Below are 15,809 nucleotides of genomic sequence, written 5' to 3'. Positions count from 1 at the left end.
GGGTTGTGAATGGTTGGCAGAAAATGATTTGTGCAGTGGTGTGGGGGGCTACCACTAATTCGAGGATCGGGATGGTGAATCTTGTTGTCAGATAACAGATCGTAATGGCGATTCCAAACGGTTATATTTGAGGTCGTTTAAAGAAGAATTGTGTCAACTGAGGACTTGGAGTTCGAAGGGGGGGTTGATGGCCATCGAAATTGCGGAAGAAGATGGGTGATCCCCAGGATAACCCTAACTGCCCGGCCCCGCACGCCGCCGCGTTTTACCCCACATTCACGGCCCCACATTGTGATCCAGGCCGTATGGACGTCCGGTGGTATGGTGGGGTCTTGTCTGGGTGGGGTTTTTGAGCAGAGGTACCTATGCGTTATTGATAGTAATGCTTCCCAAGCTTCCACTCCCAATATGTCGAGCTTGAACAACAGTTCTAATCAGCTTATTGTCCGCTAGGGCACAAGCGTTATGGCACTAAGCTTCCCGTGGACTCAACACCTCAATGTCCAGACCTGACTCTTCACTCTCCTTCCCTTCAGAGGCCCACGTCTCTGTGCCATTGAGCTCATTTGTACCTTCCGGAAACGAGCATAAAATCGAAAAATTCAGGCAACCGACAGCGAATTGCCAAAACGGATTTCGCAAAAGACAACGCCGTGACTGTTTTACTTTCTCCCGCTCGTTCTTCTCCAACGTCTCGCACCGTTCATCGCCCCTGTGACTGCTCGTCACGAAATTCCACCACCAACCAACAGCCTTTTCACTACACCAGGGCGACCATACGACCAGTCATGATGAATGCCGCCGAGCCGGCCGAGCGCATGTTTCTCGCCTGTTCCTGCACGGTTGTTGTTTCCGGGTAAATCTTTGCACCACTCAATGGCCATCAATGGCGGCAAACATTTGACCACCAAGGGCGGGGTAGGTACTCTTTACGACTGATCATGCAGTCAACTCGAGTCAACTTCGAACCACAGTCCACGACGTGGGAAAGGAAGGGTGGACGATGCGGGGAGGGTAGGAGCAGCCAGCGATCATGGTGTTCCGGCTCTTTTGTAGATGGTGTCGTTGTTGTACAATGGAATCGTGGTGCAGCAATTCCATTGTTCCCTCATTACCCCTCCATCACCACCATCCCCTCCCCTTCTCTTGGGACATTGGACGATCCGGCCCATTTTCTGGAGACACCATCAACGGACGCGACCTCAAGGCGGTTAAGACCCGGAGATTGGAAGGTGTTGTGTAGCCGACTTCGAATTGCGAATACCTACCTCTACCCCTGGGGCAACACGGGACGACTGAACACCGAACCACGACGGGCGACAACAACACACAGTCGAGCTCTGTTTTTTTTCTTTGTCTTTTTTCTTTTTTTTCCCCCAGCACCGAAAGGCTACAGTATCTTGACGACTCTCCAAAGGTCAATACGCATCTCCGACAGGTCTTATATGAATATCCTCCACAAAATTCCTTAGCTCCCCGTATGTGGAGCGTGGAATGAGCAATTGAAGGTTGGTTCGTCTCAACGGCGAAGCCATTCCAGTTTCTCGGCCATTGTGGGACGCCATGTGGTCGTGGTCGGGTCTCCGGCCAACTTTGGCCCAGAATGCTTCCGCGTCTTTGTCTTCAGGTTCTCGCATTATTGCGCGCCTTCTGGGTGAGTCAACATCGTGGAGTCCCGGATTATCAACGGTGTCTGAGTTCCCGCTGTATGTGATTGTCAGAATGTCGACTTGTTGCTTTCTCAGTTGGCGCGGCAGAACTGGGATGACGTGGAAGGATCGGACGAACTGATGAGGGGACATGGGATATATTTTATGTAGCTAATCTCTCCGCAGACTGCAGCCACATCCCAGCGATTCGCATTGGCACCATCATAAGCTCCCGACAATCATGGAACAGCACTTCACAGAAAGAACATCATCCCGGTGTGGCGTATCTGGCTCTCACAAACCCTAAAGCCCAGTCGTTGCAAATTGTTCGCCATGCGTCGGTTATCTCGTCCATTCCGCCCCGGTTGCCCTCCAAGGGTTCTTCAGCTACATACTCTACCGATGCTACTGCTCCTGTCCCACCCACCGTCCCCTATAAGCAGCTTACAGTTGGCGTCCCGCGTGAGACCTACCCCAATGAACGCCGTGTGGCCTTAACTCCTCAAAATGTCGCTCTTCTGCTCAAGAAAGGTTTCGGAAAGGTTCTTGTCGAAAAAGGAGCTGGTGCCGAGGCCGAGTTCCATGATTCTGCCTACGCAACAGCTGGTGCAACACTTGTCGAGTCTGCTTCTGATGTATGGAACAACGCCGATATCGTACTCAAGATTCGCGGTCCCAGTGTCGCTGAAGCGGAAATGCTCAAAGAGGGTCAAACGATTATTAGCTTCCTCCAACCGGCTCAAAACAAGCCGCTTGTAGAAAAGCTTGCCTCTCGGAATGCGACTGTTTTTGCCATGGACATGATCCCTCGCATCTCTAGGGCACAGGTCTTTGATGCGCTGAGCAGCATGGCCAACATCGCCGGTTACAAAGCAGTTCTGGAAGCCTCAAATATTTTTGGTCGATTTCTCACAGGTCAGGTTACAGCAGCTGGAAAGATCCCACCTTGCAAAGTCTTGGTTATTGGTGCCGGCGTTGCTGGTTTGAGTGCCATTGCCACGGCCAGAAGAATGGGAGCTATTGTCCGCGGTTTCGATACTCGCTCCGCTGCGCGTGAACAGGTTCAGTCCCTCGGCGCCGAGTTCATCGAAGTCGAACTTCAGGAAGACGGTTCTGGTGCTGGAGGTTACGCCAAGGAAATGTCGCCAGAGTTTATCGCAGCCGAAATGAAGCTGTTCACAGAGCAAGCCCAAGAAGTTGACATGATTATTACTACTGCCTTGATTCCCGGAAAGCCAGCGCCCAAGCTCATCACCAAAGCTATGGTTGAGATTATGAAGCCTGGCTCTGTGATTGTTGATCTGGCGGCCGAGGCTGGTGGGAATTGCGAAGTGACTCAGCCCGGAAAGGTCATCAACTACAAGGATGTTAAGATCATTGGTGAGTATTGTAACCATGAAGAGGGAGAAATACCTGACTAACAGAAACAAAACAGGCTACACTGATCTCCCATCTCGCCTTCCCACTCAGTCTTCCACCTTGTACTCGAACAATATCACCAAATTTCTCCTTTCCATGGCGCCAAACAAACAGGAATACGGCATTGACCTTCAAGACGAAGTTGTCAGGGGTGCAATTGTCATCAACAAGGGGAACATCCTCCCGCCAGCACCTCGACCAGCACCACCACCAGCACCAGCAGCAACACCGACCACAGCTAAGGAAGCAGAAACCGTGGCCCTGACGCCGTTCCAGAAGGCTTCGCGTGAAGTAGGTCTTGTCACAAGTGGTATGGGCGCTGCTCTTGCGTTGGGAAAACTCACTGGGCCATTGTTCATGGGCAACGCGTTTACCTTCGCCTTGGCTTCGCTCATCGGTTACCGTGTGGTATGGGGAGTTACGCCTGCCCTTCACAGCCCATTAATGTCAGTCACCAACGCAATCTCAGGCATGGTGGGAGTGGGCGGTCTTTTCATCTTGGGCGGGGGCTACCTCCCTGAAACCATTCCTCAGGCTTTCGGCGCTGCTTCCGTGCTTCTCGCATTTGTCAATATCTCTGGCGGGTTCGTCATTACCAAACGAATGCTCGACATGTTCCGTCGTGCCACTGACCCACCGGAATACCCGTGGCTGTACGCTGTTCCCGCTGCCTTATTTGGAGGTGGCTTCATTGCCGCTGCGGCTTCAGGTGCAGCTGGTTTGGTCCAGGCCGGCTACTTGGTTAGCTCCGTGCTTTGCATCACTTCGCTTTCGTCTCTGGCATCTCAAACAACCGCACGCCTGGGAAACACGCTTGGTATGTTGGGTGTAGGATCTGGGGTCCTTGCTTCCTTGCTTGCTGCTGGTTTCTCACCCGAGGTCCTTACACAGTTCGGCGGTCTGGCTGCTATTGGTGGTATTTTGGGTTTGCTTATTGGGAAGCGCATCACGCCCACCGACCTTCCACAGACAGTCGCCGCTCTCCACTCCGTTGTTGGCTTGGCCGCTGTGCTCACCAGTATCGGAAGTGTTATGGCTGACGTGGATCATATTACGACTCTTCATCTCGTTACCGCCTACCTCGGTGTTCTTATTGGTGGTGTGACGTTCACTGGGTCAATCGTGGCCTTCATGAAGCTTGCCGGGAAAATGTCCTCCAAGCCAACCATTTTACCTGGCCGACACCTGATCAACTCGGGTCTTTTGGCTTCAAATGTTGCCACCATGGGTGCCTTTGTCACAATGGCCCCTGGTTCTCCAGCAATCGCTGCCGGTGCTTTAGCTGCAAACACTGTTCTATCATTCCTCAAGGGTTACACCACAACTGCGGCCATTGGCGGTGCCGACATGCCGGTGGTTATCACAGTTTTGAACGCTTATAGCGGCTTTGCTCTTGTTGCTGAAGGCTTCATGTTGGATAACCCACTACTTACCACAGTGGGCGCACTCATCGGCGTATCGGGCTCCATCCTCTCATATATCATGTGCGTGGCCATGAACCGTTCACTCACCAATGTTCTATTCGGTGGAATATCTGCTCCAACAACGACAGAGTACAAGATAGAAGGAAGCATAACGCAGACCAATGTCGAAGACACAGCCGAAGCCCTAACTAACGCAGAGACAGTAATTATTGTCGTAGGATATGGCATGGCTGTAGCCAAAGCGCAGTACGCCATATCAGACATTACCCAAATGTTGCGCTCCAAGGGTATCAATGTGCGCTTCGCCATTCACCCCGTGGCCGGTCGCATGCCTGGTCAATGCAACGTTCTTCTTGCGGAAGCTAGCGTGCCGTATGAAATTGTACTGGAGATGGATGAGATCAACGATGACTTTGGTGAGACGGACCTCACTCTTGTCATCGGAGCGAACGACACTGTCAACCCGATTGCCTTGGAGCCAGGCAGCCCTATTGCTGGAATGCCCGTTTTGCATGCTTGGAAGAGCAAGCAGGTCGTGGTGATGAAGAGAGGTTTGGCAAGTGGATATGGTAAGAAGACCATATTTACCATGGTCCCTGCTGCATGATGCTGACGTCTCAATACAGCCGACGTACCCAATCCTATGTTCTATATGCCGGGCACAAAGATGCTCTTCGGAGACGCAAGAGTCACGACAGAAGGTAAAGTGGTTTGCCATATGAACAAATTGCAATTGTGTTGATACTAACCGAATATCTATCTAGCCATCAAAACCGCAATTGAGGCCCGGCTGAAGTGATGAGAGCGAGGGTCTGTTTTCTCCTGTCTTTCTATACCTATTCTACATCGCCATGTATCTCCATTTCGGATGAATCTAGATGCGGAAGGGGCTGTCTGCATGCTAGCTAAAGAGTTGATGTATAATCCCACCTTGGATACGCGATCTCTAATATACAAAATGCCATATCAAATCCAGTTAATGCCTTTTGGTTTGTCCGTATAAGCTTTAGGACTATTCGAAATGGATTTTGTCTAGTGCACTATATATATTGTACTACCAGGAGTGCCTAGCGTATTAAGCCAACTAACCTGACCAAAGTAGTCGGTGTTGGTTTCGGATCTGCTAATAACTAGCGAGACCAACCTCCTTGCCAGATCCACTCGATGAAGGCAGTTATTGTGAATTTGTGGCTGCGACCAGAATCTTTGGATCCCAAGTTCCGATTCCCGAAACGGGTTGTCGCGTGCCGGCTGGTTGTGTTAGTGGGCGAGGTTATGTGCAGGGTAGGTAAGCTGTTTTTGGGATCCTTGGGAACCATCCCGACACAGGTGGGGTGTCTTAGTGCAAGAAGAGTTCAGGGGGGTTTTGTTATCTGACAAAGTCCCAGAATATTAATATCAACCTACGTACCCACCCGCCTTGGGAACTTTTGTTTGCGAGATGTACGTTCGTCCATATTCTATGTGCACCGATATTCTCTTTTGACCTCAGTCCCAAACCTAAGCTCAAGTGGCGTGGAAGTAAAAATTTGCCGACCCGGCCACGACCCATCACTTTTCGAACGCCACGTGAATATCCTTATGATTGTGAATCCTCCACGGTGTCTGGTAACCGTCGAACGTCATGGTCTGGAACAGCCACACGTTGCCTACTCTCTGATAGTTCCAATCTCTCTCCGTTTCTGTCGCCGTAGGTCAATCCGGATGTTGTTCTATCCAGGCGTAGACATCACATTGAGTAGTTTTTAGTGTATTTTGTGTATCATACATACTTGATTAGCTCACAGATGGACGAGATGATTCCCGCATGGCTGAGCGCCGGCGGTCGGTGAAGTGGCTATGGCCGCCCTGCGTGGCTGATCCCAAATAATTAATGGTTCTTTCACTTTGCAAAGGTTGTCAATGCGGACATTTGGCGAAGATTAATCCCATGCATACTAGCGGTCGATCCTCCTTCTCGTTCCATAGGGGTAGCCGTGTTGGAGGTGTTTCAAGATTTTCGTCTCAGGAGGTGAAATTACTGAGACAAAATTACCGCGTGCTTGTCGACCGGCAGCAGCTCTTAGCCTTTTCCTGGATTAGGAAAACCTAGGTAGGATTGGATGGACTGGCGCAATTCCATCGCCTAGATCAAGTCTATCAAACCCTCGCTAATGATACATTGTATAGGGGTATATATTTGATCTCATCATACATGTCAACCAGAACCACACTGTAACTTCGACCTTCCTAGAAAGGTCGGTCTTCAAAGCGCTCCACCAACAAGCTGCACAATCATCATCGCAATCCTCACCTTAAGCCCCACCCTCCTTTCCGTCTTTGCAAAATCCTCCCGCGTCACCACTGTCGCATTATCCTGCAACCACCTCTGCTCCTCGCCCAGCCTCTTCTTCAGGTCCTCATTCTCCGTCACAATGAGCGCATTAGCCTCCAGATCGAGGGAGTTACTCCTCTTGGTGTAGTTGGAGCTGCCAATCAGGCTAATGCTAGGGTTCTCGCTCTTAGGCATGGTGACCCAAAGACCTTTGGCATGGTACGTCCACCCCCCGGGCTCGCCAACCGTGCCTTTCCTCCATTCTTTCAGCACCGTGGTGCCCCGGTGCTTGGATTCGTGCACGGCGCGGACGAAGCGACGCGCCAAGAGGGTGTAGGCGTCGGGAAGGAGACCGGAGACGCCGGGGGACTTGTAGAAACCGTTGGCAAAGGGCGAGGCGGTGATGACGACGTTGTTCGTTGAAGCGGTGCCCAGGAGGAGCTTGGTCAGGGAAGGCGCAGGGTTGAAGTAGCCGGCTGTGAAGGCCCAGGACGAGTTGGCGTATTCTGGTGCCGCTAGAGTCCGCAATACATGGCTGACAGCGGGAAGCTCGGTTGAGGTATCGGGAGATAGAAGCTGGGAGAATTGCGCGAGCATGTAGACTGATGTGTCGCGTTTCTCGGCTGGTGTGTTGTCGAGTGCAGTCCGTGGCGCTGTCTTTGGCGAGATGAGGCCAGATAGGAGCGCGGTCGACTCGGCGATGAACTTCTTCGGGTTATCGAGGGGGGAGATGGCTGAGTTATCTTCTGGCCATACTAGTTCGAAGCCGGCCGGTTCGGGAGACGGCTTGACGAGGAAGCTCAGCGATGAAACGGCCGTTTGGAGGTTCGAGAAGTACTCGGTGATGTCCCTGCTCGAGTAGACATGATACCGATCCTGCCTATCCGAGAAGTAGTCGCTTGAGAGGTTGGCGCCAGAGAGGATGATCTCATCGTCGATGCCGTACAACTTCATATGCTGTAGTCCCCATCCTTCATTTATCCTCTTGGGGATGTGCTTCTTTCTGAGTCCGGTGAGATTTGGCGTGTGGAACATGCGGATTTCGACACGATCAGAGCCGAACTCGGAGATCAGGGGCGCCAGAAGGGAAGCGCACGATGGGTTGGGAGCTTCACGGGTACCGCGCAAGGCATCAGTGAGGATGCTGAGCTTGAGATGGGGTTTCGCGCGAAGGGCTTCTTGGAGGGTCGCAATCTAGAATCATGCGCCGTGATTAGCATATGGCAAAGCTGATGCGGTCGATCGAGGGTCCCAGTACCAATTCCTTCTCCGACTTGCCAATGTAGAGGGTCGAGAGGAAGATGCGCTTCTCTGCCTTGCGGATCTTGTCCTGGTGAGTGGGAAGGCATCAGTCAGCACCGCTAGCTGACAACACAAGCCTTCTCCCGGCAGCGGAATGTTGTCGAACCTTGAGGGTCTCGTAGAACTCGGTCGGTGTTTGTAAAACGCGAACTTGGGAGCCGTTGATCCTGAAAGACGGGGCGATCTTGTCGAGCTCGCTGGTGAAGGGCGCAAGCAAGCCGGCGCTGGAGGAGTTCGGACCGCTGCTATGCGACGCCCCGGAGGACGGCATGGAGAACTGTCGACATTGTGGCCTGGCTACTCGTAGACTGACCCGCGAAGGCGGTGCTCTAAGCTTGGTGCAGCATCGTGAGGTACTCCTTGCCAGCATATCCGCAATAAGCTGGGGGGCTTTTGTCCAAGACGGGGATTGGGATGTTGTTGTTGTCTTGGATGTGATTGTCTAGATCGGCCAAATTTTTGGTTGCGGGCAGGGGCATTCGGTTAGTATCGCGCCGAGGACCTACCTAGCGAACGGCGCCGCCCGTACAGTGCAGGCGCCTGGACCCCGGCCCAATCCACTGAAGACGCGGGATGACCGCCTGCTGACGGGAAGGAGTTAGGTTGTGGGGAGTTACAACAACCTCCCCGTGGCCTGCCTTCCATGCCCTGGCAGGGGCATTTGGCAGTAAGCTCGATATGTACATAGAAGGTACATATGTCATGGGCCAAAGCTTCATTCCATTACAGTTCTTTGCCAGCTGCAATGGATCACCTCGGTCCACTGCGTCAGTTGCCAGTCTCCTCGTTGCGGCTGTTGCGACTCCAACGTTCAACTCACGACCGACCCGACGGACGCCATCGCCGACGACAGCAACCCCGGAGGAGCTCCCGTCGCTCTGCGCAATCGCAATCAATTGACTCCACTATCCGCGAGTCAGGATAACCAACACCAACAACCATGTCTACCATCACTAGAACGATTCGCAACCTGCGCAAGGTTGGCTTGAAGGTACCGTCTTCGTCTGTCGATAAATGACCAAAAAGCTGCAAAGATGCGCCGTCGCTAACGAGAAGCGCCCGTCATTCTAGGATGCCTGGCACCAAATGAACGTACGTCCACATTCATTCCCCGTCGATTGAGAGCCCCGGCCAGACCACGATATCCCGGCGAACGACTATATACGGAGAGAGAGAGCCAGAGCTACTAACACCCACCCACGTTGTTGCTCTCCACAAACAGTATATCGGTATGGAGTCATCTCATTCCCCGACCTACTACGTACCAGGGTTCTGTACCTGACACCAATGCCTGATACTCTGTACTATGATAAACAGGCGACACCAAAGCCGGCACCCTTGTAGGCGTCGACAAGTTCGGCAACAAGTTCTTCGAGAACCAGGAAGAACTCCCGCTGCGCACGCGCTGGGTTGACTTCGCCAAACACGATTACGACCCCTCGCAGATCGAGCCGCTCTGGCACGCCTGGATCTCGTACGCCATCGACACGGTGCCCACGCAGGATCCCATCGCGACCCAGGCGCCCAAGAGACCCTGGGCGCCCGAGGTGCATCACCCCAACTATACGACACTGCCGGGAGCTTTCAAGACTTTCAACACGTATGTTTCTGTTTTTTTTTTTTTTGCTAGTCATGGCCGGAATACGGGGAATTGTGTGCTGATGGCAGATTTAGTGTCAAGCCCAAGATTCAGTCGTGGGAGCCTGTTGCTGCTCCTAGACACTAAATCTCGATCGCTGAGTGACGGTGAGGCGGTCTCTTGAGAGGAGGTGTACAGATGGACGCTGAGAAAGAGAGAGAGATGTGAGCATGTCTTGCTTGGAGAAGTTTATCCGGAGAACAGAACGTCATAGGGAAGAACAGAACCTATAGAATGCATATACTGCAAGGCTCCAGCTCACAATCCCATACTGGAAATCTCATCACCAGCGTTGCGAAGAAAGTGTCTGATATATCGGGAACCCATAAATACCCGCTCTCCCCGTCTTTTACATATGCTTCCATCCTGCCTTCCTGTCCATCCATGCCGTGTTGATATGCAAGAAAAGATCCCCTTACTCCGATCCTCGATCAAGCATCCAGACCATCAAGCTCGACAAGCTTCACCACCGTCTTGATGATATCATTCTTCTCAACATCCAGCGACGGATTTTCGACCTTCATCGTGATCAGCTTATCAATCAGCCCTCTCAACCTCGACACCAGAACACCGATACGGGCCCATCCGCGGAGGCGCAACCAGCCATCAACCACAAGACCGCGGCCCTGGGTATCCAAATCAATGGCACCCGAGAAAAGGAGGAGGGTGTAGGCGTTGAATGCTAATGACGGTATTAATATCCCAACACTACAAGGAGAAAAACAAAACAAAAGGCGGATAAAGGAACAAACTTACGCGTAAGATCCCTGATGAAGATCTTGCTAGTGGCAATCTTTGTGAAATACGACATGAACGACGCGTTGCCCGTGAATCCCTGACTATCGAACAGCGTGCTGCTAGGATGGATAAACACCCTTCCGTTCTCCTGCGAGAAGAACTTGATAGTCTTGGCCTCCGGGTCCAGCTCCACGGCACCAGTCATGGATGCTGCGAACTTCTTGTCGGGGAACTGGATCCGGGCGATCTGCGGGCTGAAGGCCGAGGCGGTGAGGGCGCGCAGGAGAGCCATGGACTTGGTTTGTTGACTGTTGGACTCGGAGTAGTTGTGCGGGATGATACCCATCTCTTTCAGAGCCGAGTAGTACTGCGACCGAGTCGAGGCAATGTCGGACAGCGTCTGGTAGTTGAGGAAGTTGTCGCCGCACCAGGCACGCACTCGACTTTGCCCCATGCGCTCATGCATCTGGTCATTCCACTCCTGGAAGGCGCGGAGGTCGGTGAGCAGGTCGCCGTCGCCTTGGGAGAACCTCTTCCTGGCTTCTTTGGCTTCCTCGCGCTTCTCCTGGGGCGAGACAAACGGGCTCTTGGTGCTCAGGATGGCTGCGATGGTGACGCAGTCGTCAAGACAGCCAAAGATGGAGCCGTAGACCATCAGCTTGCCGCACCGCAGATCGGCGGGGATCATGGCCAGTTGCTGACCAAGGGCAGTCAGCTCCTCGCCATCGAGGGCACCCATTCTTCTAAGCATCGTGATCGATGCCTCGACGGCTGTGGCCTCGGGCGGCGTCGGTGCACGAGAGAGGAAGTGGCTGACGTCCTTGATACCCATTGCTCTGACAGCCAAACACAGCTGCTCCAAGGGAACACGTCGGATCTCTGGGTCGGGACGCTCAGCCATTTGCATCTCCAGGTTCCGGGTGAAGAGCTTGTAGCATTTGCCTGCTTGGACACGGCCGGCACGACCACGACGTTGCTTGCAAGCGGCACGCGAAGCCCATGTCTCCTCGAGCTTACGCATGTTGTTCTGAGGGTCGAACGAGGTCTCCTTGACCCTGCCGCTATCGATAACTGCGACGATGTCGTCGATAGTGATGGACGTTTCGGCAACGTTGGTGGCGATGACCACCTTTCTCTTGCCTGGAGGAGCGGACGCAAACACCCTCTTCTGCTCTTTGGTTTCCAAGGAGGCATGGAGAGGGAGAACATGGAGAGAAGGCACTGCTCGCAGAGCGTTGCAGGCGCGGTTGATTTCAGCAACGCCGGGGAGGAAAATCAGAATACCACCAGCCTTTTGAGTCTCGGCGAGTTCGCTATCAATGGCACATACGGTCTCCACAAGGAGGTCGTAGTTGATGCGGCTGCCCATTCTTTGAATGATCTTGTTGATAGGGTCATCGTTGGGATCCTCTTTGGACTTGCTGCCAGCGTTGTCGTCATAGTAGTACTCGCGGTTGTTACCAATGCTGAAGCCCGTCATGTGAATTACATCGTCGAGGTAGTAGTCCTGAACAGGATATGTCCGGCCAGAGATCTCAACCAGGCCAACCGAAACATTCTTCCCATCAACGGTAAAGTAGTCTTTGAAAGACGCAGCATCAAGCGTGGCACTCATGAGAATGAGCTTCAGATCCCTGCGCTTGTACAACACATCACGAATAATGGCAAGCAGGAAATCAGTATCAAGACTGCGTTCGTGCACCTCGTCGACCACCACGTGGCTGACATCGGCAAGCGATGCGACCACATCCTCTACGCGGCCGCCCGAGGTCTGGAGGCGTCGTAGCAGCACACCAGTCGTGACAAAGGTGATCCTGGTGTTCGGGCTCGTCTTGCTTTCGCCACGGATCGAGTAACCGACTTCCTGGCCAACCTGTGAACAGCGCTCGTCGCTAACTCTGTCCGCCAAACCCAGGGCAGAGATACGACGAGGTTGTGTGACAATGATGTTTGCGCTCTTTCCAAGTCCTTTGCTGTAGAGGTCATCCAAGATGAACTGGACGGACTGCGTAGACTTTCCGGAACCGGTTTCTCCGGAGATGATAGTAACTTGGTTTTCCGACACCGTCTGGATGAGGTAATCCTGTACCTGCCATGCTGGCAGATTCTGCCGTGCGTACAGCATCTTCTTGTAAGAGGGAGTTTCCGTTCTGGCACGCCACTCCTCCGTGCTACGAGGATCAGGCGACCAGTTGATAGGCTTGGGGCAACGAGGGGCCCTTCGTGCCCGCTTAACGGCCTTTTTGGGTTCCTCTGAAGCTGCAGATGCCACAGCGGCAACTTCGCGGATGCGACCAGGCTTTTCGATGATGTCGTTGATGTTTTCTTGCACCCAGCTGGCAACGTAGAAAATCTTCATCTCCTCGCCTTCCAGCGTAAGAGCATATGCCAATGCCTGCTTGATGACACTGAGCTTGATGTAGGACGGAAGAGCAGCCACCATAGCCAAAATAACCTGGGTAGGATACTGCTCTGATTTACGGAACTGCACGCAGGCATCCACGTTGGTTTGGCTGCCATTCTTGACACCCTCCAGCTTAATCTCGCAAATTTCTGGAGAAGTCTTGGAAAACTTTTCGCCGAAGCATGCCTCCAACGTAGCCATCTCCTCTTCCCAGCACTCGTCAGCATCCCTCCAGGTGTCTAGGCCATCCGCATCCTGCGAGGAGTCATCAACGGACTCGGAGCCGCTCGCCAGAAGAAGCTTCTGCAGGTCTTCTGCCGCTTTAGCCTCATCTCCGTTATGGAGCGCCAAGAGCTTGCGACAGAGGTCAATAGAGTATCCGGACTGAGCGAGTCGCGTAATGGCGCCCTCTCTTTTGAGATCAGTGGCAGCGACAGTAACGCCAGCACTATACTTCTCAGGGAGAGCCCACCGCGGAAGATCATCCTCAGGAATATGAACCAAGAGCCATTCCAAGGCCTCTTCTCTGTCTTTGCACTCCTCCACGGCCTCCTCGATATGGCTTTGGCGGAATCCCAAATCCTTGAACTCCTTGACGATGGCGGCCTTTTGCGAGGCCGACATGACCACTCCGTTCGGATTCCAGACCGTCTCCCTGCGGAGCAAATCCTCGAGCTGCGATCGTGTCTTGTTGCCCATCTCGATCTTGGGAACATTAGCCCATCCCCTCATGACATTGTGCGCGCCACCACCACCTGCGCCCCCGGAGCCACTGCCCCTGAATGCCAAAGAAACACCGGGTTCGTTTGCGGCCTTTTCCTTGGCGGCCTGGAGCTGAGCTCTCTTCTTCTCGGCGGCGGCCTTTGCCTCCTCGCGCTCTCTCTGGGCTTGGAAAGGGTCGGCCTCGTACATCCATGCCTTGCCCTCCTTGACATCCTGCTTCTTGAGGGCCTCAAACTCCTTCCACAGGGACCTATAATCTGGCGGAAGCGTCATGTGCATGTTCTTCATGCTGCAAACGCGGTACAGGGCATAGGTAGCGGCGAAATGCTTGGCCTCGAGGGCAGTGGGCTTGTAGGCGAGGTGCACATGGCTTGGAGGCAGCTTGAATGGCGGCAGCGTGGTGACTTCCTGCGTCTTTGGGTTCTTTGCGCTGAGAGTAACAAAGACAGAGAACCCATCCTTGGTCTTGATGGTGTTGTAGTCGGGTCTCTCCCACTTTTGCTTCTGGCAGTGCTCCGAAAGAAGGTTCACGGGTAGCTTGCCGGTCCAGGAGTGACCACCGATGATTTGCTTAACCGTCGGCTTCGGGGGCCCGGCGTCAAGCTCCTCCGCGGGTTTGGAGGGACCAGCTTTAGCTCCTCCCCTCTTGCCCTTAGGTTCCTTGTCGGAATTGCTAAAGACAATGAAATCGCCCTCTGATGGGCCTGCGGCCTTCTTGGAGTCCTTTTTGGCTTTGGAGGTGGGCTGAGATGCTGCCGACGATGAAGCGGCTGCGGGCGCAGGGGCACTGCTCTTGGTTCCCTTTTTGGCCATATTTGCGACCGTAGGTAGTTTGAATTGTCTCCCACGATAAAGAATTGGTTTGTATTATCAAAGTTCACCGGTTGCTCAAGCGTTGCAGAAAAGGAAAAGGTTGAAGCCGAAGAGTTGGCCGCGGCGAATGACACCCACAAGAACTGCACCTACGCTTGCGCCGCTGTCCATTTCTGTCAGGACTGGTGGAATTAGTGAGTGAAGGAGGGCCGGAGATATCTGGCCCGGTGAGAGTAATGATCGGTGATACAATCAGGTCCACAATCAACTCAGATGGAAGTCGAAGGTGGGGAGGTGATAGCTGTGTCGGTTCGGTTGCGCAAGTAGCTTCAGTTCTTGTTGGTTTGGTTTGCCAGACGAGAAATTCAATCCCTGTGGTTTGATGACAAGCACCGTGAGCGTTGACGGCAAAAAAAAGTCACTGCAAGGACAGCGGCTGCACTGGGGCGGCGTCAAAAGTGGGGCCATCTGGACGTGGCTTATCAGTATGTAGTGTATCTACCTTTTTATTTTGTGATGATCGCCATAAAGGACCTCCTGTCTTGGTTGACTTTCTTATTCAAAACCACCTGGCATTAGCTGTGTGTTTATTTTCCCCCATCTCACCAAGCTCTTGGAGGTTCAAGAAGGTGGTAAATTACACCAAACGAGTACCGTTGGCCAGGAATCTCAAGTTAAGAGGTGCTCCGGGTTACGTACGAGAAGAGTGGGGCTAATCAAAAGCAAGGCGTTGTTAGGGTTGCGGTTAGGGTTCACAACGGCAACTGCTGTGCTGGCGATCAGGACACAGAGTCGCAGAGTTGGGACCTGGGGAGGGGTTCGCGCAGGAACACTGCATTTCACCTTTACAACCCTTTCTAGTTATATCCAGGATGTGAACAAGTCAGAAATGTTTCATCCGAGAAGCATCCGTCTACTTTCCAAAATGCGAACAGGCGATTTTCTACCTGGGATTTTGCGTCTGTGAGCAGGCTTGTGCGACCCTCGGCCCGGGACCGCAAGGCCCCAACTTGTGTAAACATTCACGGGCATCCAAAGGCAAGCGCGTCTCCCGCCGGACTACATAACTCTGCATCGTCCTCTTCGTGTCGAGTTTGACCCAGCCTTTCATCCTTTCTCTGTCCTCTCCTGTCCTTCCTCTTGGTGGGGCGCACCTCGGGTTCACCTTGATAGGTACCACCGGGACTCTGTTCTGTAAGTGAGTTGCAACTTTCACTGCTTCTCGTCCACACTGCAGCCATCTCAAACCCAGGACACTTTCAAACTACTGCCTTCAACTGCGGGGTTACCAAGGTTCAGTTACATCTACACTATTGCTTGGTATTCCCATCCATTGGAGTGGTGGTATTTGGATACCTCTAGCTGGCTGATGCCTCCTGCCTTG

General features: G+C 53.1%; 4 protein-coding genes across 4 annotated transcripts; 1 reads left to right on the top strand and 3 right to left on the bottom strand.

The window, feature by feature from the left end:
• Positions 1–1,563: 1,563 nt before the first annotated feature.
• NEUTE1DRAFT_107514 (NAD(P) transhydrogenase mitochondrial precursor) lies at positions 1,564–5,291 on the top strand (the record flags this gene model as incomplete). Its single annotated transcript, XM_009849809.1, has 5 exons — positions 1,564–1,654; positions 1,836–3,029; positions 3,085–5,061; positions 5,119–5,193; positions 5,257–5,291. 5 exons carry the CDS (start codon positions 1,564–1,566, stop codon positions 5,289–5,291), a joined length of 3,372 nt encoding a protein of 1,123 aa, XP_009848111.1.
• Positions 5,292–6,575: 1,284 nt separating this feature from the next.
• NEUTE1DRAFT_57898 (uncharacterized protein) lies at positions 6,576–8,425 on the bottom strand (the record flags this gene model as incomplete). The annotated part of the gene is made up of 3 exons (XM_009849024.1): positions 6,576–8,000; positions 8,065–8,136; positions 8,215–8,425. The coding sequence occupies 3 exons, from the start codon at positions 8,377–8,379 to the stop codon at positions 6,738–6,740; spliced, it is 1,500 nt and encodes a 499-aa protein (XP_009847326.1).
• A 189-nt stretch (positions 8,426–8,614) lies between these two features.
• On the bottom strand, positions 8,615–9,708 carry NEUTE1DRAFT_120046 (uncharacterized protein; the record flags this gene model as incomplete). The annotated part of the gene is made up of 3 exons (XM_009849808.1): positions 8,615–8,901; positions 9,035–9,112; positions 9,424–9,708. The coding sequence occupies 3 exons, from the start codon at positions 9,659–9,661 to the stop codon at positions 8,615–8,617; spliced, it is 603 nt and encodes a 200-aa protein (XP_009848110.1).
• Positions 9,709–9,782: 74 nt separating this feature from the next.
• Positions 9,783–14,464, bottom strand: NEUTE1DRAFT_76571 (uncharacterized protein; the record flags this gene model as incomplete). The annotated part of the gene is made up of 2 exons (XM_009849807.1): positions 9,783–10,429; positions 10,504–14,464. 2 exons carry the CDS (start codon positions 14,423–14,425, stop codon positions 10,179–10,181), a joined length of 4,173 nt encoding a protein of 1,390 aa, XP_009848109.1.
• Between the last annotated feature and the right edge of the window lie 1,345 nt (positions 14,465–15,809).

This window comes from Neurospora tetrasperma, assembly GCF_000213175.1.
Source record: "Neurospora tetrasperma FGSC 2508 unplaced genomic scaffold NEUTE1scaffold_1, whole genome shotgun sequence".
In the NCBI taxonomy this organism is placed as follows: Eukaryota; Fungi; Ascomycota; class Sordariomycetes; order Sordariales; family Sordariaceae; genus Neurospora; species Neurospora tetrasperma.
The sequence above is the reverse complement of the archived record's forward strand: the minus strand, read 5'-3'. Positions and strand labels throughout refer to the sequence as shown.